Source organism: Squalius cephalus (genome assembly GCF_949319135.1).
Source record: "Squalius cephalus genome assembly, chromosome: 9".
Lineage (NCBI taxonomy): Eukaryota > Metazoa > Chordata > Actinopteri > Cypriniformes > Leuciscidae > Squalius > Squalius cephalus.
In genome coordinates this window covers 26,902,267-26,925,700 of record NC_137130.1, presented here as the reverse complement: position 1 = coordinate 26,925,700, position 23,434 = coordinate 26,902,267, and the positions used below count along the sequence as shown (strand labels likewise).

The following is a 23,434-nucleotide window of genomic DNA, read 5'->3' as shown; positions in this document are numbered from 1 at the left end:
GCCGATGTTTATCCTTGTTTTCGCATGGGCCCGGTTGCAGTCTCTTTTTTTCTCTAGCCAGTCCGAAGTCTTTTGGGTTTTACAACTGACTAATCTCCAGTTGTCACTGGTTGTCGTTTGAAACATTCTGGATCCACTATAAGTTTAATTATTTCAAGTGCTGTGAGAAAAGGCTATAAATCTTCACCTCGAACATCCTCACACGCAATATAGCCTACTTGCCGGGACTCCTCCTTTATGTGTACAGGGCTGTCACGATGTTAGATTTTTCACACCACGGTTATTGTGGCCAAAAGAATTCACGATATCGATATATATCGCGATATCTATAGAATGTATGGGGGGGGGGGGGTAGTTATCAGTCAAATTCATTTTTACTTTGTTTATACAGTTTTTCTTTTTTACCCAACAAACATAAGGATACTGATAAACACAAGGCACATGCATTTTTACTTCTTGCATACTCAATCTATGGCAAATTTTTGTGTAGGAAGACAAGCATGTGAAGTTTATCTGGTTTCAAACTGAAGCCAAACACTGTCTGAAGGTTTCCTGAAGAACTGAAAAGCTCTTAAACCTGTTGTTGCACTGGCGCCAATAAAGTCATGCAGATAGCAGATTTGAATAAAAAAATCAAGTGAAAATACAAAAATAAGATGAGTAAAGAAAACGGGGTTCTTAATTTTAATAATCACCCTTTATTAAATATATGAACACAGAAACCCCGTTAACAGTTAATGTCACGTTTCCCATTCCATGACTAGTAAAATAATAGCCGTCTATGACAACTCGAGGTATCGCACACCGGACACGCACTTTCTCAGTTTATGGCCAGCAATATCATTATGTTTAAGGACATTATGGAATTGAGATAATGTCTGTACTATGTTATGATTATACTGTACAATTAAATACAATAGTTGCTGAGTCTGTGATCTGAACACTTTTTTCTGCGCTCTGTGTCGCGGCAAGATTTTGAACAAGGTCCTGAGCCGTTGCTGGGCGCCGCGGCCACCGGTGTGTGTACACTCGTACAGAATGTGTTCGAATTTTAAAGACGTGGCGCTGCGCTTCTCGTCCGGTGTGCGACCACCTTTAAGGTGCTGTTTTCTTTTAAGCCGAAGAACTCTGTTCTTAATACTGGCGAGCGTACTTTTTTTCGGGTGTGGACAGAGTGTTTCACTCTAGCGCGGACGAGCGCTGCGTCTAGAAAACGCCAATATCGCCAATACCGGTATATTGTATTGCTCTAAATTAACACGATGTCGATATTTCATGCTTTGAATATCACGATTATCGTCAACACCGGTATATTGCGACACCCCTAGTACAGATGCGACGTAATGACGCAAAGACATGCTCAAATTTCCCGTGGAAATCCACCAGTACCACTAGAATTAAAATCATTATTAAAAGCTAACCGATTTGAATCAAGCTAAGGCAAGCAGATAGTTTTGAACACTGGCTGGTTATGTTTTTTTATTATTATTATTTTGGATCATTTTTAACACAAAAAAAGTTACGGACTGCAGCTTTAATGTTCATTTGAACATTCTCTAAAACATTGTAAAAATCAAAAGTTGTATTTGTTAACATTAGTTAATGCACTGTGATACAATGAACAACTATTTTTATTAACTAACATTAACAAAGATTAAAAAATATAGTAACCAAATGTGAAGAACTAGTGTTAGTTCATGTTAGTTAATGCATTAACTAATGTTAACAAATGAGACCTTAATGTAGTTTTACCTTTATCTTTTGGAAAGATATTCATATTTTTTTTCCTGCAAAAACACATTACAAAAAATATTTAAAATAAAAGTGCTGTTCTTTTGAACTTTCTGTTCATCAAATAATCCTAAAAAAAGTCCTTGTTGAGCGAACATTAGAGAACATTAAAATTTTATCGACCCCAAAATTTTGAATGGTATCCAAACTTGTTGCCAGGAACAAAGTATTTATTTTGCAAACTAAAAGTATATTCTATTTAATTATTTACGCTGTAGCATTGCAGAAATTTCGTTTGTTTTAGTAACAATGTTAAATGGCACACACAGACTTCCCCATTGTTGTTGTTTTTTTTTTTTTTAGGCTTCACTTTTTTTGATTAACAATAAACAAGCCAGAATGTGAACATGAATACACTGTGACAATTCAATATCCCCACCCCCACTCCCACCCTACTTAACCATACTTCCATTCTTATTTTTGAGCGAAAATGCAAATGATTGCAATATTCGTGATACGGGCAACATTCGGGCACGTTCATATGTAAATTGCGAATGCTTATTTTGTCCATTAGATCAAAAGATCTGAAAAAATAAAAATAAATTTACCTGCCTACAGACCCTCCCCTCAAAGAAATCAGGATAGATGTGGTTGAAAGTGGACAAAAGAGACAAATTAAAACACCAGGTGTAAACGGGATGTGATCCGATCGACCAAAACACATCTTAATACCAGGTGTAAACAGGGCCTAAGTGAACCAGGCTGGGGTTTAACAGGGAGCCAGGGGTCTTTCAAACTAATTTCCTCAAATACCTCCTCCCCCCATTTTAAGAAATGACCAGATTTTTTGCCAGTTGACTGACACTGTGCTTTATTGCTGTACAGGAACTTTATAAAACATTTCAAAACAAAATATTTACCAAGACATACTTTTTTTTTTCTTTGCCCACAGACATGTATTGAAGTAACAGGCATGTTTATATATAATTTACAGAAGGATCAGAAAGGAAGAAAAACAAACAAAAAAAACACATTGACTACAAAAGACAGTAACAGCCATGGTAATTTAATATTTTGTTGAGCTCTGCATATTTGAGCAAGCACAAGAATCTGAACGAGTTTTTCAATGTCTTGAGATGAAGATGTCAGTGTTGTATTTGAAACCAGCTCATTCGAGTTGGAGTCAAGACCTAGACCAGAAGAGGGTTGAATCCGAGTCAAGACCAGAAAACAGTCGAGATCGAGTCAAGAGAAGCAAGAAAACATGGTCTTGAACTCAACCCTATTCTGGTCACGGTCATGACTTGGACTCGAATGAACTTGTCTCGACTACAACACTGGGAGATATTCACTACATACTGAGCTTAACCAAACCATTTCTGGCCATTATTTTGTTATCAAATCAATAAGTCCATTATAACGAGGCCATGTTGGGATGGAAGGAGAGAAGGTCATAACAGCATGTCTGGATGGTTTCACAGCACCAGTTAAGACAACGGGCATGATGCAATGAAGTCTATATCTCCACACTGTATCAGACTAAGCACAGAAAAACAGACAGATGAGGTGTGTAAGTAAGAGAGATCTCATGCTTTAACATACGTTCCCTTTTTAACAACGGAGTAGAAAAATGGGCTCATACTGTACAGTTCTTTTCATTCTCTTTTTGCTTTTGTAGTATTGATGGCATGTCAATACTAGACATTATAAAATAGCATTTTTTTTTCCAATAAATTAATGTTTCAAATAATAGTGTCATAACCCTGTTAAGCAGTAGCGATGCAAAGCAGCCATTCCAAAACTGTGGAGCAAACCCATGAAGTGAGTTCCGGTCTCCATCAGCACCGGCCTGCACAGTGATTTTAATATGCGTCTCTGTTCTGCAGGACTGCACAGCAGTGAAAGATGCTTAAACCACCGTCCAATGGAATGGGGAAAGGGAGTATTCACATTAGTTGGGTAGATAATAGTTAGGTCTAGAAGAAGATATGAGAAACATAAGCCTTAGCAGCCTCTTTCAGAGCGGTTTGTAACGACTTATAGAGCCAGAAAGTATGACTGGGTCTTAAAAATCACCTCTACATTGTTATTTTGAGTGAATTTTAGATCACGTTTTACATTGAAAATAATGTAGCCTACTGTTTCAATACAATCATTAAACAAAACTGGTTATGTAGACCATACATATTAAGTCACTGTTTTCTCAGATTGAATGTAGGCCTATGTTAAATATTAAGATTGACATTTAAATATTGAGACCAAAGAACTTGACATAGATCATTGTGTCAGAGGAGTTGAATGAACTTTTTCTAGAAGGTGTAACATTTGGGGACCCTTTTTTCAGCAAGTCAGGACGTAAATAGACGTGAAGTGACGCTCTTAATGAAGCTTAAACGAAACAGCGGCAAAGTGCAACTCAAACATACTTGCACAAACACAAAAGTTCTGTACAATAAATTAAATATCTTTATACATTTCAAAGATTGACCGCAGTCCTATGTGGATGGAGAACGGCTAAAGAGTTTACCATGAATAAACAATCATTCTGTACTAAAATGATATTCACACTATAAAACCCACCACCTTAGTCCTTCTGTCATTGCACCCTTGAACATTCGGGAATAACTTTCCATTATAAAGACAATAATTTGCCAATATACTCATAAAACATTTGCAATCTGTACATAACCCATCTATTCAGTCATATTGAAGACAACCAGAACCAGAAGGTCAATTTCTGCTTATTCTCAGAAAAGCGCCTGTATACGTCAGGTACATGGCTGTGCTTATGGTGGGGCTCCTGGTGTGAACCCAGTGTTAAAAGTCCAAAAATATTTACCCAAGTTCTTTCAGGTAATAAATCTGTACGTGCACACTGTATGGATAAACCATATGCCTCGAGACCAAGAACTACGAGAGAATATTCTGAAACTTCAGGGGGACCAAAGATCATGCGCTGTTTGTACAGATCGTCTACTAAGGTACTAACATGTTACCATACAACCCAGCATTCGTACATAAGCACCTTTGAGGAAAAGTCCAAGAACTCTTGTTGCAGGAGTTGTCTGAGTCAAATCGGCAGTAATATTCATCCACCAGTAATGATTGTTCCATCTAAAGGTGTATTTGGAGAATTGTGCTCTTTAACCATTCGATATAAATCAGGTGCCTTCAAGTTCGTCAACTGTATGTCTTGTGAAACCTCTTGGTTTCATGTTGCAGAAGTGTGCGCACATTAGCCTACAGTGAACAATGAATGTAGTCCAGAAGCTGGTGGAAATGTTGTTGACTTGTTACTGATAATTTCCCTGAACCCTGACCTCTTTGTAAGGTCACAACCTGTGTATGATGGTTGCCAACACTGATGGAGGGTAACCAAAGCACCTGAAAAAGTGTGAGGTGTAGTTGCTTTTCTGAACCTGAAGGAGGACTTTGTTCACAAAGCTAGGCCTATGAGGTCAACAAAAAGTTTTGTAAACTTTAAGGTCTGTCACGTCCATGTGCCTCGAGTGCTTGAGTTGGAACTGAACTGGCACTTTTTACCCAACCCAGGCAACAACAACCACATATGGAGCGACCAGCACCAGGGTTTAAAACTAAAATATGGCTCACAATGTAGACTATAGCACGCAGTAGCACAGTTGAGATATGTTTGCACAGCCCTAAGATAGCATAGATGAGTTGCAATCAAAGTGATGTGATGAGAACTTTCAGACAGCGAGATGTTCAGAACACTGCGAATGGGATTCATAATAGCCATGTCCCCTTTGTTTCTTCAGGACAGAGATTGGTAGTCTTTGGGGGCTGTATGTTATTTGGTCCCAGTTGGTCATTAGTTGGAGAGATGTGTGGAGCAAATTTTCCAAGGAACCTTTGATTCTTTCAAAAGAAGTGAAGAGAGGAACAAGAACAAATTGGGATGCCCTCTTCTCCTGAGTTCAGAGTCTGGCTCTGTTTAGAGGACATCACCCCTATGTGAGGGGCAAAACAAAGGCCATCAGGCCTAAGGACTGGGGTTTAACTGAGGTTTAACTCAAGAAGACCACAATCTCTAGGGTGATGCTTTCTTTCTGGGACTCTTGGTCTTCACCGTTAGGGTGGGTGAGGTGTTTGTGTGGAGCCAAGCGTTCTGCCAGTCCGGTCGACCGTCACAAACACTCCTCCGCCAGCGCATTAATTCCTGCAGAGTGGCCCGCTGATCCCCACATGCACGTGACCTCTGGAGCACCTGAGAAAATGACAGAAAGGTCATGTTTAGTATGGTGCATAATGGATGGATCTACAGCAGGGGTAGCCAACCCTGCTCCTGAAGGGCTACTTTCCTGCACACTTCAGTTCCACCCCTGCTCCAAAACACCTGCCTGCTATTTTCAAGTGATCCCGAACACCTTGATTAGTTGGTCCAGGTGTGTTTGATTAGGGTTGGAGCTAAACTCTGCAGGATGGTAGCCCTTCAAAAGATATTTTGGCTACCCCTGATCTACAGGTATCTATACTACTTACCACCAATGATACAAATGAACAGAACAGCAATGATCCAAAATATAATTTAGATTGTAAAAGTAAAATAACCCAAATAGGTAAAGCACAAAGCAGCTAAAGCAGGAAATGAAATGTGTTCAGCATTTGGTGGAGCTGTGATTTGAGCGAAGATATTATGTCATACAATACATACGAGTATCCATGGTAAAGAATAGGAAAAATCATAGAAGAGGTGTATTAAAGTCATTGTATGGATGAATTGAGAAATAGAATAAAAGTGCAAGTAGGCTACCTGGATTAGAAGGACCTATTGATGTTAAAAGAATAAAAAGAAAAGAAAAACACCTCTCCTAACAGCTGCTGCCTGATGGCAAACCTAACATACGCACATACACAAAACCCACCCATGGGCGCCTCCCATCCATCATACAAGCGTAATCAATAAACAGATAAATCAATTCATCCCAATCATCTGCAGCTGGTAAATGCCACAAATTGAACGGGACCTCCTGCTGTGCCTCTGATCCATTCATGACAGATGCAGGGATGAGGGAAAGTCATATGGCTTTAGTTTGGTCAAAGAGAAAGCCCCCAGTCCATTTATTCTCTCTCTCTCTCTCTCTCTAATGGCTCGTTTCCACTGAATGGTAAGGTACGCAATTATTTCCGTTTCCACTGTCAAAAGTGAATGGTACCAAAATGCCGAACCGTACCACTTTTTCGGTACCCTTACGTTGGGGTACCTAGCACAGTGGTACGGTACTAAAGGGTGGAGCTAGACTCACTGCGGAACGTTGATTGGTTTACAGAGTATCGTCACTTGCGCGTGCTGCAAGGGGAATGACAACATAAGAGGTGCCATTTTTTTAATATACAGTTGAAATACAATACTACTGTTATTGTGTCACGCAATGTAGTTTTAAGAGTTTTTCAGGCAAGAATGTAGTTGTTTAAAGCTCAAAGTTTAAAGCTGTGGTTTATTTATTTTGTATGAAAATTTGATCCAGGTTGTGAGATCCATTCCAGGCGATCACCGGGCGCTCGACTCTCATGTACCCCGCCTGGAACGGCCTTTCCTCGGCTAGTCCTTCTGATGTTTGTCGCCGACTCTGACGTCTCTGTAGTGGTTAAACATGAGATATAATTCGTCTTGTGTATATTTGACGGCCGATCTTTATTCTCGTGAATCTATAATTTGTTCCCTGGCCAATCGTTTTGGCTGAGGGCTAAGTGAAATTTCATAATTTTATATGTATGCTATTTAACTTTACCGTTGTAACATTAGAGAGCGCTGACTTTGACTTTGTATTTGTTTGACTGAATTGTTTGCTTTAGGCTATTTCTTATTGTATAGCTTCTTGTACCTTTCACTTATACTTTTATAATGGCTATTATTGCTAAAACTGAAATTGAACAAAAAGAGACTGGGTTGAGTTTTGTCATTTTTAATTTTATTACAGTGAAGATGATCAGAGTACAAATGCACATTTTGCCTGAACCATATTAATAAGTTTAATATTTTTTAAAATTGAAACAACAAGAGACAGGGTTGTGTTTTATATTTCGTTTTGTTATACAAATAGGCTAACGTTATACATGCAGTGAATATAATCAATACGCGTCGCCTGAACCACATTTGTGTGGCTATAATGTTTAAGATTTCTTTAAATGAAAACGAAAAGAGGCAGTGTGGTGTTTTATAACATTTCATTTTAATGTTGCCTAAAATGTACATACAGAGATCACCGGAGTAGCAGAGCGAGCTGAGTGACACTTTCAAGAACGAGCTGTTCCATTTGCAAAATTACCGGACTCGAGTCCTCGGGAGTCATTCTCCTGAGTCGGACTTGGCTAGTCCGAACTTTGCGTACTTGGTTTTGAGAAACGCGTAATGTCGACGCTTGTCTTGTGACAAACATGCAGAGAATCAAGAACAAGATCTACTCTGTCATCCATTGTTGTTTACAATGTCGTTTTCTTCTTCGCACGAAAATGACGTCGATCGCTTCTTTCCGGCATAGGCTACACCACGCCTATCAAGTAAGGGTACTGTTGGCAGTGGAAACGCAAGCCATATCAGGATTTACCGTCCCGAATCGTACTGTACTGTATCGTACCGCTCAGTGGAAACGAGCCATAATAGGACGTCAGATGAGTGAATAACAGGAGAGACTGTCATCTGTTGTTATTGGTAAAGTTAATAAGTGGAACTTACATAATCCTTACAAACGGTCTTTTGTACATAAAAGAAGAACCAATCTGGGCTGTTAACCTGGATCGAACCTTAGACTGAACCAATTACTGCCCTTGAGCAAGGTTGCTCCAGGTGAAGCATCCCTGTTGTAAGTGTTGGATACGCGTTTAATGTGCTGAAATATAACAGAAATAACCAAACAGCAGATTTGAAATCTACAGTTCAGTTTTTGAAATGAAAAAAAAAAAAAAATGGAAATGGAAAAAAAAAAAAAAACAGTCTGGGACATCAATTTCTTTTATAATCAATTGACAGAATAATTCAGCGATTCAGACTTTGCATTTCAAATGAGATGGTGTGACTGGAGGTTTCCAAATGAGAAATGGCCCCAATTAATAACTGGTGTCTAAAGCACCTAGATGAGAACCCAACAGAATGAAGGAAACGAAAAACTAAAAAAAGCCAGTAAAACAAGATCAGATATTTTCAGATTTCAAAATAAATACCTAAATATACATGGTAAGGAATATAATTAGAGTTGGGGACCAGGAAAAATCTACTGAGAGTTCAAATCACTGTAACTAATATGTTTGATATGCTAATTTTATGACACTCCCTTAAACCCTTCATGTCATAACTAGGGGGAATGTATGTTTAATGCTGATAATCCTCCTGTTCTCTGCACGAGGAGAGTGTTTAGGGAGATACGGGGGCCAAGCATACAGTGGATACTGTTGTTAGACTATCTCAAATGACGTAACGGGATGCCCCTGGCCTATTTCACCACACCAGTCTGCTCTGAGAGAGAACTCATCCAGAAACATTGTGAGAGTGCAGTGGCGATGTTACAGTACAGCAGAAGCGTATTCTAGGAATCCAGGCCATTTACAGACATGCACACCCACGTACGCTGCTCGAAAGTACTGATCCATAATTTACACCTATCTGTCGACTCTCAGTTCTGACATCACTTCCCTTGCACAAAGATGGCACACAGTGTACCGAACATACCGTACACACACACGCACACACACACAGTCAGTCAGTCAGTCAATCACGCACACTCATTAAGACCAAGCACAACGTCTGTGTCAATCACTGCATTCACACCTGTAATGCTATCTGGACAGTACACAAAGCCACACACAAAGCACCTGGATCACATGCAGCTATTCATATTCAAGACAAAAAACCTCATCATATTTAACCTTGCATTATTTATGCGCTTCATCAAAGGGCACACATGCACACTTACAGATGTAGATACAGACAGGCGGGCTACATGACCACTTATACTCTAAATTTAGCCCAGCCTCTGAAACCATCAGGGACATCCAGTTCTTTAACAATCAATTGACAGAATATTCAGTGATTCAGCCTTTGCAATTCAGATGAGATGGTGTCTCTGGAGGTTTCCAAACAACAAACGGCCCCCATTACGCGCTAGTGTTCAAATCCATGGGTAAAGCACATGGATAAACACCTACAGTTCAAAATACGGCAGTAAAAAATCCTTGAAAAAATAAAATGATTTCATAAGCAAATATATAGACAATTTCAGAGAATATAGCCTATCTTGAATTAAGTTAATTTTCTTGCATTACTGGATTTTTTTTCTCCTTGTTTGTAATGTTTACCAGTATAAGAAAAATATACCTCAAATATGCATGATATTATATACTATTAAGAAAATTAAGAAAAGCGGAAGTTGAATCTTTTCAACTGCATACATTTTAAAAAATCCTAAAACAACACAGTAAAAGCATGTGCCAAACTAAAGGGCCGTAATTTTGAAAGTATGTAAATAAGGGCAGCTGGTCAGTAGGCTCAGAAGAAGGGGAGGACACATGGAAATACCTTGTCCCTGGGGAAAGGGGCGGCCCGTGGCTGACATTCAGCCTGGCTCACCCCTTCATGAGATAGAGGGCTGGAACTCAATACGGGTCATGCCTGAATGTCAGCGCAGTGAAAGGTCAGCGGGGACATGCAAGGCTCATCACGTTCTTATCATCCATGAGGCTTCTGCAGCGAGGACTGCACTACATTAGCCCCGACACCTACTAAAGCAATCTTGATACAAAGGCCAAAGGTCAGGGAATCATTATTAACACGCATATTATGGGATTCTCACTCTGCTGGGGCATTCGGCGGAACACATAACTTGCTTTCTCCGCCTCTTACGTTCTCCTCATTGTCCTTTATATGAGATACTGTCTCTCACTATTTCTTATCTATGCTGTATACAGCAAAACTGGATACTATTCATATTGAGGTGGCAGTAATGACATCTGATAAAATGGCTTTTTATGGTTCATATGCTTTTCATCATTTTCTCAGTGTCTTTAGCATCTGCAGTGGTTTTCAACTGGTGGGTCACAAGCTAAAAATGTGTCATGTCTGTTCTGATAGGATCATGGTGCGAAATGGAACTCACCATATAATGGTGTTTAATTAAGATAGTGAAATAAACAGGCTTATGAACTTTTTAAAAGGAAGAAAAAAATGTCCAATCAAACTTCCAATGAAGTTTTATTGTCGACCACGGTGTGCTTTGTTGTGTGAAGTATTGACTGCTGAGAGCATGAAACTGTTGCATTCAAGAAACAAAAATGGTCCAATTCAGCATGTTCACATTTGATTGTTTGGCCTATGTAGTTCATTGTGATATTAGTACATTTCAATTTTTAAATACGTTTTTTATTTCTATATGATAACTTGGGTAAAATCTGGGTCGTGAAACAAAAGTTGTCGAGAAGCACTGTGACAAATATATATTTCTTCATAATTTCTTCATAATTTTAATTAAATCATACTTTTAAGTTCATTATCTTACACCATTTAATTGTTTTCTTTTCTTGGTTTAAGCATAATATTTGAAAAATAAGTGTAGAAAATTCTAAATATATTCTCAGAAAACAAGTCTAGATATAGGCTACTAGATATTTGTTCTTGCTATCTTGGTTGTACTATTGGGAAATATTTTATTTAGAAAACAAATAAGTTCATAAATAAATTCACAACATAGCCTATTCTCTGACAACAAGTGTTATGTTACACAATTTTGTTTTGAAGATGTTTGGATATTTTTACTTACTATCTTTATTTTACAATTGAAAAATATATTGCCCCCTGGTTTTAAGCATAAATTGGCCTAAATGAATGCATACATTCAAGAGATATTCTCCAAGACATGTAGCCTACTATCCAGCATATTAACAATTTTGCAATTTGTTTGGCCTATGAAGAATGTAATATTAAATTTCAATGTTTGATTTGAAAGAAATTTTGCCTTATATATGATAAAAACTTGAAGCCACTTATAATGCCCAGTGTAAAATCTGGGTCTTGAAACAAAAGCAGTTGAGAAGCACTGTGCATAAATATTTCTCAAACTTCAATGGACCTGCCTCATCGGTACACCCTTCCTTAATCCAGCTTGAGGGGTATGAATGTCTCTATATTCTTTTGGGGAGTGAATTCAGATTGTGGTCTATAGAGATATGCGTGTTAATCTCTCTGTCCAGGCCGTACAGATGTGCAGTTGGATTCTCCAATGGCTCTTTTATCATTCAGCCTTTAAGAAGATTAGTATGCTCTCCTCCTCTCTTATCCTGTCCCGCCCCTCTACAAGAACCCATGGGATCCCCTCACGGTGACCAGTCATGAGCAGATGTGTGGGGGTCTTTCAATTCTCAATTCCAGGAGGATTTGAAATTCCACATTTTCGCATAGCATCTCATCCAAAAAAAAAAAAAAAAACACTGAAAACTGAAAGAGAATCCATGTGTTTGCATAGAAAAATATTTACCAAAAAATTACCATGTTTCTTTTGTTGCTCAAAAGTTTGGGTTGAGGATAGATTTTTAAAAGTTTTTTTTAAAGTCTCTTGTGCTCACCAAGGCTGCATTTATTTGATAAAAAAATAAAGTAAATACAGCAATGTTGTGAAATAGTATTAAAATTTAAAACAACTGTTTTCTACTTTAAACTGTATTTTAAAATGTAATTTATTCCTGTGGTGGCAAAGTTTTGTGATTTTTTTTTGTTTTTTTTTTTTGTGGTATTCCTGTGGTGGCAAATTAATTAAATTAAAATTTTCTTTTTTTCCCAGATATATTAAGTTCAAAATAACAGAATTTATTTAAAATTTAAATCTTCTTCTTTAAGTCTTTACTGTCACTTTAAAAATATTACTGTAAATGATAATATTTCAGTACTTTGGTTTATATCACAGTACAATGGTATTACCATCAGATACCATCACTGTACCATAGTACTATGTTTGTGCCTTTTTGTGGTGAGGGTTTATTAATTCTCTTACAGAATAAGTTATGTCGAAGTAGATGGTAATTCCATTTGACATTCTGTTTACCATGGTACTGACTGATTACTGTATTTATATACCATAGTACTCACACAGCACTCCGTGGTACTTGCAGGAATACCATGGTACAAAATACCATAGTAGTTTTGAAGTGCCATGTCCAAACAAATTATTTTGATGCTATTTTGTAGCCACACACCGAAATCAAAAGACTGTTTTCTGTGCTGATTTTGAAAATCTGACAAATTAATTTAAATATGTAGAATGTATTAAATGTAGCTAAGAATGCTAAAGTTTTACTGATATCGGAAAGCATTATAAAATTAGCCAAATTAGCCACAAACATGGAAGGATTTGTATAATTCTACGAATTGCAGATGTTCCAGTTTTGAAGATTGTGTGGAGTTCCATGCACATTTAGGCCTGGTTATTCATTGTATTTTCACTGTTTAACTATCAAACACACTGCCAGTTCTTCTCTAACTGTTTTGGCTTCCAACTGTCATCATTTTGCTTCTCTTTTGCTTTGTAGAGGAACATCATAAGCCAGACTGGGAACACAGCTGTCGAAAATGCTCTGAGGAACCCAGAGCAACAAGGCTTGGAAGTCACCTAACAAAAGAAATCTGTGTTCATGTGATGTCTTTTTGAGGATGGTCTCCCTTCACATGGTAAATAAACAAATTGAAAACTTCTGTTGGTACCAGAGTAACGCTATCCCTAAATGCACTTTAGTATCTTCGGAGAAATGCTCTTAAGCATGTCTTAGGCGATGCCGCACTCTCTCAAAAACAAACACGAACATACAAATCCCATGCTTGGTGCATCAAGTACATGCTCTTCACCAGTAATTAAAATCCTATGGGTGCAGAAGGACAGATAATTAAAAAGGCAAGGCTCATGGCTAACCATAATCCTCTAATGAACGCTCCTAAGCTGCTTCTCTTCATGTTCCTGAAAAGCCTTCAGACAATTTGAGGACATCAAAAAGCTGAGAAAACCTTCAAAGGCATATCAATCCAGGTTGAGGCAGGACAAACCTGGAAAGTCCTGATCATTTAAAGGTTGTACTGGCTGACACCCTGTGTGACTCCTAAGCCTATATTGGCTTACAGGCATGAAGTTAGAGGACGTCTGAGGTAAAGTGAGCTACAGAGTTCAAGGATAACAACGAATCCGTACTCGTGTTGTGAGAACAACCACATAATTTGTGTGTGTATATATATATATATATATATCAGGGATGGGCATTTGTTTACTTGAGAAGTCAACATCTTAATATCTAATAAACTTCTTTTTGTAAACTAAATGCTTGCAAATTGTGCCTGTGCTTTTGTTATTCAAAAGAATATTGACTTGGATTTACATTTTTCTATTTAATGCAATGACAGTCATACTTTAAAAAATTTTTAAGTATGAATGTGATTTCATTTTACAGAATTGTGCTATTGTTATTCAAAATAATTGTATTAATTTCAATTATTATAATATTTTGCTAAAGCAATTACATGCTGAATTCTTTGACTTTTTAAATCAAGTTAACAAACTAATGCAAAGTATCAGAAAGTTACACCATTATCCTCAAATGAAACTGAGTTTGTAGTTATCACTGGATTTTAATTGGAGTGAAATGTTATAATGATGACAAAAGTCACACAATTCTGTTTTTATTATCAATAACTGTTGTCGGTAACACTTTATTTTGATGGTCCCTTTTGAACATTCTACTAACTATAAGTCACTTTGCAACTGCATGTCAATTAACTCTCATTACAGTATTAGTAGACTCTCTGCTTATATCTGCTAACTCTTTATTGTGATGCTCCACCAACAGACACTCTACTGACTATAAGTAGCTTAGCACATACATGTCAATACATTCTGACCCTAACCCTACCAGTCTACTAATACTCGACTAACACTCTAATGGGAGTTAGTAGACATGTAGGTTCAGCGTTACTTATAGTCAACAGAATGTGTTATAGGGTACATCAAAATAAAGTGAAACTCTATTGTCATTTGAAATCGAGTACTAGTGACCATCCCTGGTATATATCCGTTTACATCATTTACACACTGGCCTGTTCCCGCTGGCCGTATGTGTGGCACATGTGAACATTTGTTTGAGGTTGAAACATAAGAGTCATTGATTCAGTGCAGAGACGTGGCTCTGCTCCACACTCTCTATAAGGCATGATTCAGCAGGCAACAATGAGCATCTCAGCATGAGGACAAACTTCATAAAGAGCCTCTGTTTCAGAGGAAAATCAATAAGAAAAACTTAGGAAGAAAGAGAATGCAAAAAAGGGACTGGATTGAATGAGGGATCAAGGAAAGAGCAGAGTCATCATGTACGCAGCAACGAAAGAAGAACCAGCGGTGAGGAATGGAGAAATTTCAACAAAAACTGCAGCTCATTTTCACATTTCATTACAGAAAGAAAGCTATACAGCATAAGTAGATGACTAAATGATGAGTCATTTTTAATTGAATTATTTGTTTAATATTGATTACCGTAACGGCATCATTACAAATTATGTCCCTATTGCATTGCAAGAGCGGATTCTAGATGTTGCAGAGCTGCAGTTTCCTTCAATAGCATGGGAAGCAAAAAGTGAAACGTAAAAGACGGGAATTGGAAGGTGCAGGCCAGCCAGTGAGGTACTGTGCTATAGACCAGACTCACCCCATCCCTATACAGGCCTGAGGGCTCATTCAGCCCCCCTGCCTACAGCGCCGCCCCCGCACCGAAAGGCGAGAAGTTGAGGTGACTCCTCTGGAAGAGAGGAAAGAAAGAGAGAGAGAGTGTTCAAAACACATATACAGCATTTCTTACATTCTTTTCACAACATGAAATCATGTGCTCGATACACGTGATTACCTGTAGCAGATGTGCAGACATGATTGAATGCCAAAGAAACTAACTAAACAAACTGGATTGGATGATTTTACGTACAAGGTTGCTTTGAAAAAAAAAAATGTATGCAATGACTGATAATATTTTTTTTGTAAACTTTATTGTAGCCCCAACATGTATTTAGACACTTAAGTCACATTCGATTCCTTATATTCAAAATATTAAATCAATCACATGATCCACAAAAGGAGTGCATGCAAAATTACTTTTGATAAAACAATGAATATCAGCAACATGGTATGATGCCACGCTCTAGAGCTTTTAATAAATTATTAATTACAATTTACAAATAATGCTAAATTCAGAATATTAAAATTTACTCCTTTTCCTCAGTACTCTAAAATATGCATTTTTAAAAAAGAGCATCCAAATATTTTGAATTTAAACAGTGCATATACTATTTTATGATTTATATACAGACAGACAGACAGAATGATAGACAGATGGATGGATGTGTGTGTGTGTGCCATCTTTCTTTAAAGGGGTCATATAATGGTACATGCACTTTTACAAGTTGATTGTACTGAAATGTGTGTTGGCAGTGCCTGTACACAACCATCATAAAATGATAAAAATCCATCGTGTTTTTTTTTTAAATCTTATATGTTTCCCCCTCTCCTGAATCAAGCTGTTCGATTTTGTGGCGTCACAAAATCGACGCCCCTCCCACAATGGTTGATTGACAGCAGCGTTTCAACACAGCCCCGCCCTCGCGCCCTCGTGAGCGAGCTGTCAATCATAGCACGCGCCGACCGGCGCGTTCATTGCTGATAGCTGGAGCACTGAGCAGAATGGTGTCTAAGCGATTGTGGTGTTCTTGGGTGTAATAACGAACACAGCAGTCATATTGATGTTCCTAAATCCGAACGCTGAAGACGCAGTGGCTGAGTTTGTTTTCGAAGGGAATTCCCCGCGATCAACGTCAATGCTCTCATGTTTGCGCGAATCATTTCACCAGACTGCTTTACAAACGAGGGTCAGTATAAAGCTGGTTTTGCTAAGAAGCTGCTCCTGAAACAAGTAATAAAAACTCAGTGAGTGTTTTAGCGCAATTTTCTGATGTCATGTGATCACAACACTAACGTCGCCTTCACACTGGCAGTTGAAATCAGCTCCGATACGGCAGCGAAACGACCGGAAGTCATTCATTTCCTATGGAGATTCGCAGACCGCATGCGAATGGGTCCGAACCAGGTGCGAACGAGTGCGGTGCGAAAAAAATCGTGTCCGTTGGCCATCTGGATGCGTTCAAAAAATTGAACTCTTGCGAAAGGCTACGGACGGTTTCTATCCGAAAATCCCAACGGAAGTTAGCGTTGCTATGGTACTGATAAACAAATCTGGATTCTTAACTTTTAATAAAATAAATAATGATTTTATAACGATTAGTTGTCTTCTCATTTTTTTATTTTCATGATGTTTTAACGTTATTAGGGCAGTTAATACAATTAAATAATTCAATATTTAAATATACTCGCTTCCGAGGCTTCCGACCACTGATCTATATAATGACATATATATATATATATATATATATATATATATATATATATATATATATATATATGTCATTCTATATAGATCAGTGCTTCCGACGCTTTTCACCGTTGTGTACGACGTCGGCTGGGGGCGTATTGCGTATTACGGAGCTGATTTCAACTGCCAGTGTGAAGGCGGCGTAAGAGATAGTAAATCTTTTCCTGGATTTTTTTTGTGCGTTCCCGAGATTAGACCTTCCTTAACATAATGCCGAAAACTAGGTCTCTAGGTGGTCTGGTTGAGGAGTAGATAGAAGTACAAGTTTGGTGCGCACAGACAGAACAGAAATCATGAGTTAACAATCGCAATTTTGTCCGGTGGAAAATTGCGCTAAAAAGGATCGGTACCAACTATTCGTGTTCCTGCTGCACCTCCAGAAGAAGTGAGTGAGTGTAACGTTTTATTAACCTTTATATTAATCTTTGCAAATCACTTGCTGCACGCTTCACGATGAATGCGGCTATTTTTACACTCAGGGTACATTACGGCATGTTTTCTATGTATGACATTCTCAATATAATTCATAATCCCATGTTTATAATAAACAACGCGTTATGGTTATTGTGTTAAATTGTGTTACAAACGGTGTACACAGAACAGAGGGGCGAGGTGAGCAGAGCTCATTATCATTTAAAGACACATGCACTCAAACGGCGTGCTGAAAACAGAGCTGTTTTTGACCAGGTAAAATTAGTGTTTTCTTACAATACTAATGAGAATTTTATTACAAACTTTTAATTTAGACCCTAAAGAATCATATTAGCTTGTACAAAAATGACATTATATGACCCCTTTAAAAGAGATGCTACTTGGTTCGCTATTGAATTATTACCAATGACATTCATACATTTGAAAGTCTTGGTTAAGTGTCTAAATACCTCATGGGGCCACACTGTATCTACAGTCGGTCAACATCTACAGGCCTGCGTGATACACAGCAGATCTGTCAGAAGGAAATGCCTCTTCTGACCTTATCGCATACAGACACGGAGCAAGAATACTCCATTACCAGAGCGCCTGTCCGGGAACACTTCATTCCTCCTGCTGTCATTTTCCAAGCAATCTTCTGTACCCTGCGGATCTGAATGCTGATAAGGCCGGATTGTGCTCGCCTCGTTCTCGCTCTCAATCGCAATCTCCGGCGAAACCAAGCTGATCAATAATTAAACATCATGATCTTCCGTGTGTTATGGGACGTTATAATGTGGATCAATAAAGAGCGGCTGGACCAGACGAGAGGAGGAGTGAGAGACGGGGAAATATGAAGCAGGCGTGTGCTAATACATCATACAGCATTAAAAGGCTGTTTCCTGCTTCCGAGTGCCATAAGGACATTAAGAGGTAGAGCGTCCCTTTGAGGATGACCCCTAGTGGGGTTACATTTGAGTGATGAGAGCGAATCGTCACTCTGCCATCTGTTTTTCCTAAAGTCAGGCCTTCGATAAAAGACCGAGATGGTTGACGTATTTTAGCATCGGTTTGTTCGATGTTTTGAGAGAGCGTATCTGGCACAGCGTGGCGAATCTGAAACTTCAGTGTAAAGTTACCAGAGGACTGAGTATTGGTAGTGAGTGAGCATATACTCTAGTTGATGTGGTTTGAAAGGTTAGTGTCCAGTTTCAGAGAGTACTAGCATGTAGCTCACTTCCCTCTGTAGGGGGCGATTCTGTCACTGTGAATATTTCATTATTCATGTGAATAATTTAAGTTTCATTTAAGGTGAGCTCAGCATCTGTACAACAACACGTTTAAAGATATTTAGTAGATATGTATCAGTCTTTTTAAAACATTTTTTACATTCACTTCCTGGTTTCAGTGCAGTCCTGTGACCTTGACCCCTATCATGTGACACAGGCAGGAAACCGAGGACAGAATGGGATCCGGTAACCAGAGAGCCTGAGGCATTCAGTGCTTCTTGAGGTACAAAGCGTCTCGGGTGTCATTAGTGAAATGCAAAATGCAAAGTGCTTCTACCCTGTTACCCTTCTAAAATACAACCCAACATTTCGATACATGCTCAAGACTTCAGGATGGGAAAATGTGCGAGGTTGGTCTGGTTAGACGGATGTGAAACCAAACTAGATTGCACCATTAAAATCAATACAGATGTCTGCATGTGAAATTAAATGCGTGATGTGGTGTGTGTTTAACTGACGGACATCCTAATCCTATAGTATGTTGTAATATCATATACACACTATCGTTCAAAAGTTTGTGGTTAGGGTTGAATTTTTTTTACATTTTTTTAATTTTAAGAAATTCATACTTATATTTGGCAACGACACATTCAATTAATCAAAAGTGACATCTATAATGTTACAAAATATTCCCATTTTAAACACATTGGGTCTCATTCATGAAACATTCGTAAATATACGCGTAAATATGTGAGTGATTTGCGCGTAAAGAGACATTCCCGAAAATTCTTCTCCTGATTCACAAATACTTCGTAAACGTCAGATTTGATAGTGAAATGTGTGTGTGGGTTAATGAATTCCAATCAGTCGTAAATGGGACGCGCGTGCACGCTCATTCTCTCAATTACCATAAATCCCGCCCATTAAAACCGACTGACAACTATATGCATCATATTATGACACGAAACGAAGGATTTCAACGTCTTCTCAAAAGCGAATGAAGAAGAGAAATTTCTCAGATGCAGAAATTTAAGTTTTATTATCAGAAGTTCATTCAAAACGCCACATTTTATTTTCAAGCGTACATAGTGGCGTATCAGGTCCTAAAAAAAGGGATTTTTTAGGTAATAATGCTTTTACCTAAATGCTTTAGGTAAAAATGCTTGGCAGCATATTACAGATGCAGTTAATGGAGTTTCATCTGTTAATCGAACAGTCCCAGAAGTGAAAAGAATATGGTTCGACGTGAAGCTTGACTGCAACACTTGTGACTTGCGGACTTGTAAAAAAAAAAAAAAAAAAAAAAAAAAGAATAAACAGCTTGAATATAAAAAAAATGTAAAACAAAAGAAATTAAAAAAATATAAAAAAAAGACTTGCGGACTTGTGTTCCGTATGCAGATGCTATTACTGGCTCTCGTAATACTGTATAAGTAAAAAGAAAAACTGTATGTAATTACTATATATAATATTTTTTCAAAATGCTGTGTAAATATGTACCCGATTAAGGTGAATTAAAATGCAGCCTTATTAATGAGCAAAACGTTCGGATGTTAAACGCACTATTTACGCGTGGCTGGGAGCAGGTGTAGATTTCTTTCGTACCAACTAACATTTGGAAAATACGAACATTTTAATGAATCCGAAAATTTACGCCAGAACCACTTTACACACGATTTACACAAAAATCTGTTCTGCTCGTGTTTCATGAATGAGACCCATTATGTTCTTTTACTAAAGAATCCTGAAAAAATAATCATGGTTTCTGCATAAATATTAAGCAGCACAACTGTTTTCAATAAATGTTTCTTAAGCACCAAATCATCATGGCTGATGAAAATTCAGCTTTGTCATCACAATAAATGTTTTTATAATATATTCAAATAGAAAACATTTAAAATTGTAATATTTCACAATATTACTGTTTTTACTGTATTTTTTTATCAGACAAATGCAGCCGTGGTGATCATAAGATATCTTACCGACCCCAGATTTTGAACGGTGTACATAATTTAAATTTACGCAGCTTGTGATTGCATAAATCAGAATTAAACAAAGGGGCTTTTATAGAATGTGTTAATTCATACGGCTTGTAAACAATGACCATAATTATTTGTAGGCAAATTAACCATTGGAAACAGCACACTTTTATGGGATAGTTCACCCAAAAATGAAAATTTACTCACCCTCATGTTGTTCCAAACCAGTATGAATTTCTTTCTTCTGCTGAACAAAAAAGATATTTAGAAGAAAATGGGTAACCAAACAGTTGATGGACTCCATTGAATTCCATAGTAAAAAAAAAAAAAAAAAAAAAAAAAAAAATTTACATACATTATGGACGTCAACTGTTTGGTTAACCATATTCTTCAAAATATAGATTTGTGGGTGAACTATCCCTTTAAGTGGGACCGTTCTCTTTTTTTTTTGATAGATATATACAATGCATTATGTGTGGCAAGGTCTAAAAAAGCACTAATAATTAGGTTTTGAATAAGAATCGGTCTTAAACGCAATTGTTTTAGTCAGAAAATAAATCAAATTAACTGTTATAGCAAATATAATTGAGTGGTTTCTCAAGTGACTCTCACAGGTAAACCCAAAATGTATTTTTGTGGGAAGGACTGGTTACACTATGTTCATTAGGATAATGACAGACTTCTGTCATTCTTTCGCTGTGCCAGAACAAACTGGATTGGAAATGCAGGATGCCGATGCCATTAGAGAAACTAGGACGCTTCATTTTTAATGGACAAACAATCCACAGCTCTCAGCGCTGGGAAATATGACAACACAGCTGAGTGAGAGTGAGAGCGAGAGAGGACCCCAGCTCTCCTCTCAGGAACCTTACACTGCTCCGCTTAGCTCGAATGACACTGGTTATTTGTTTTGCATTTAAAAACTACTGGCCCACACGCGTTTACGACAAGTGTGTGTTCCACTTTATGGAAGAGTATCTCAGGGCCACATCATTATACATATTCATAAATCATTACAGGCCAGCATACGTTCCATAATGTGGGGCCTTCGGCAGGGGGCCACAAATTACATGTAGAGAGTGACAGGTGCACTGTGGTGGTCTCTCGCTTTCAATTATTATGAAAGCATATTTCCATTACTGGGACTCAAGTATGACTTGGCGAGTAGAGCAGGGAGATTATGCAGACATGGAACAATTATGAGACCGAAGAAATACCTGAAATATTCTATCTTTGGTCCAAAATCTAGTTTGCTGCCTCTCTCTACATTCTGAGACTACATTCACACTTTAAGTCAAAATTCCGACTGGAATTTGATCTAAATGATTGACTGTCCAACTGTTCAGATCTGATTTTTGTGTCCCATGGCGCTCGTTAGTTTTCAGAATGTAGGCGTTGGTTTCTATGCCAATAACGTTGCATTGGAAGCCATACGCCAGAAACAATATGGAGGGATTGTCTTACAATATGACACAATATCTAATTAAGCAGTGGCAGAAATGAAAGTGAAGACACCCCAATTACTTTTTTTTTTTCACCATTATATTATATATTTTCTCCATTATATTATAATTTTCACATCGACAACAACACAACCTTGTTTCCGCAACGACGTCTGACGTGTTTATATTTAGGCTACATGGCGTGAGAAAATGACACAAGGAAAAACGCTACGTTAAATCCGATCAGAGTAGTCAGACTGAAACGGATTTCCAGAAATTCAATTGTAATAAGATTTCAAACCACAAATGAACGTGGCTTTGATGTGATTTTGTTTTTATGTTCACACTTGCTAAATATGATCAGATTCCATTTGGACTGACATGGAACTTTAAAAGTGTCTGAGACTCAATTGATTTGACATTAGTATGTTTCTATGTTTAAAAAAAAACACACAAAAAAAAAAAACACAATAAGCATAAAACAGCACATATAGATAAAATAAGAGGATACAACTGTAAAATGTATTTATTAAATGACTATATTATCTGTATTAGCGTTTACCACAATATAATTTTATTTAATTTGACATTGATTTGACATTAGTATGTTGCTATGTTAAAAAAAAAAGCATAATAAGCATAACACAGCACATATAGATAAAATGGAGTATAAAACTGTAAAATGTATTTATTAAATGACTATATTATCTGTATTAGCGTTTACCACAATATTGTTTTATTTAATTGGACATTTTATTGATCATTTTCATTAATGAATGATATTATGTTTACGACTCAGTCCGCCTTCTTGGATTTCTTTTGTCCTACAAGCTTGTTGCAATGCATTTTGTTACTGCCTTCTCTGCAAAGGTCACCTCTGTTTTAGGCAACATGAGGTCAAAAATCTTTTTTTTTTTCGTGGTGCAATGTTAATGACAAACTTTTAGAACAGGCTCTTTGTCGGGACTCCGTCTATGGCATCTACATGGCATCTCACTAGATTTTGGAACACAGCCATTGAGATGATGATACACTTATGCGAGACAGTGCAGTCTGTTGTGGATCTCTCAACAAAGCACATAAGCTTATAAAATGAGCATTTGACTGCCATAAATCAAATAATTCTCTCTTTGGTGTCAGCAGGTGACAGTGCCATATATCTGTCCTCAATCCCATCATCCTAACAGAT

General features: G+C 37.7%; 1 protein-coding gene across 7 annotated transcripts in view; it reads right to left on the bottom strand.

Annotated features, from left to right (window-relative positions):
• Positions 1 to 2,580: 2,580 nt before the first annotated feature.
• The window catches only part of myo16 (myosin XVI), a 231,488-nt gene continuing 210,634 nt past the window's right edge, over positions 2,581 to 23,434 (bottom strand). For 5 of the 7 annotated variants that reach the window (XM_079881644.1, XM_079881643.1, XM_079881645.1 and 2 more), the window contains exon 35: positions 2,587 to 5,959. In XM_079881644.1, the coding sequence (XP_079737770.1) occupies positions 5,783 to 5,959 (177 nt within the window). In that variant the 3' untranslated portion in view covers positions 2,587 to 5,782. Of the gene's footprint in view, positions 5,960 to 15,417; positions 15,508 to 23,434 lie in introns of all 7 variants that reach the window. The other 2 variants (XM_079881646.1, XM_079881647.1) reach the window with 1 other exon arrangement.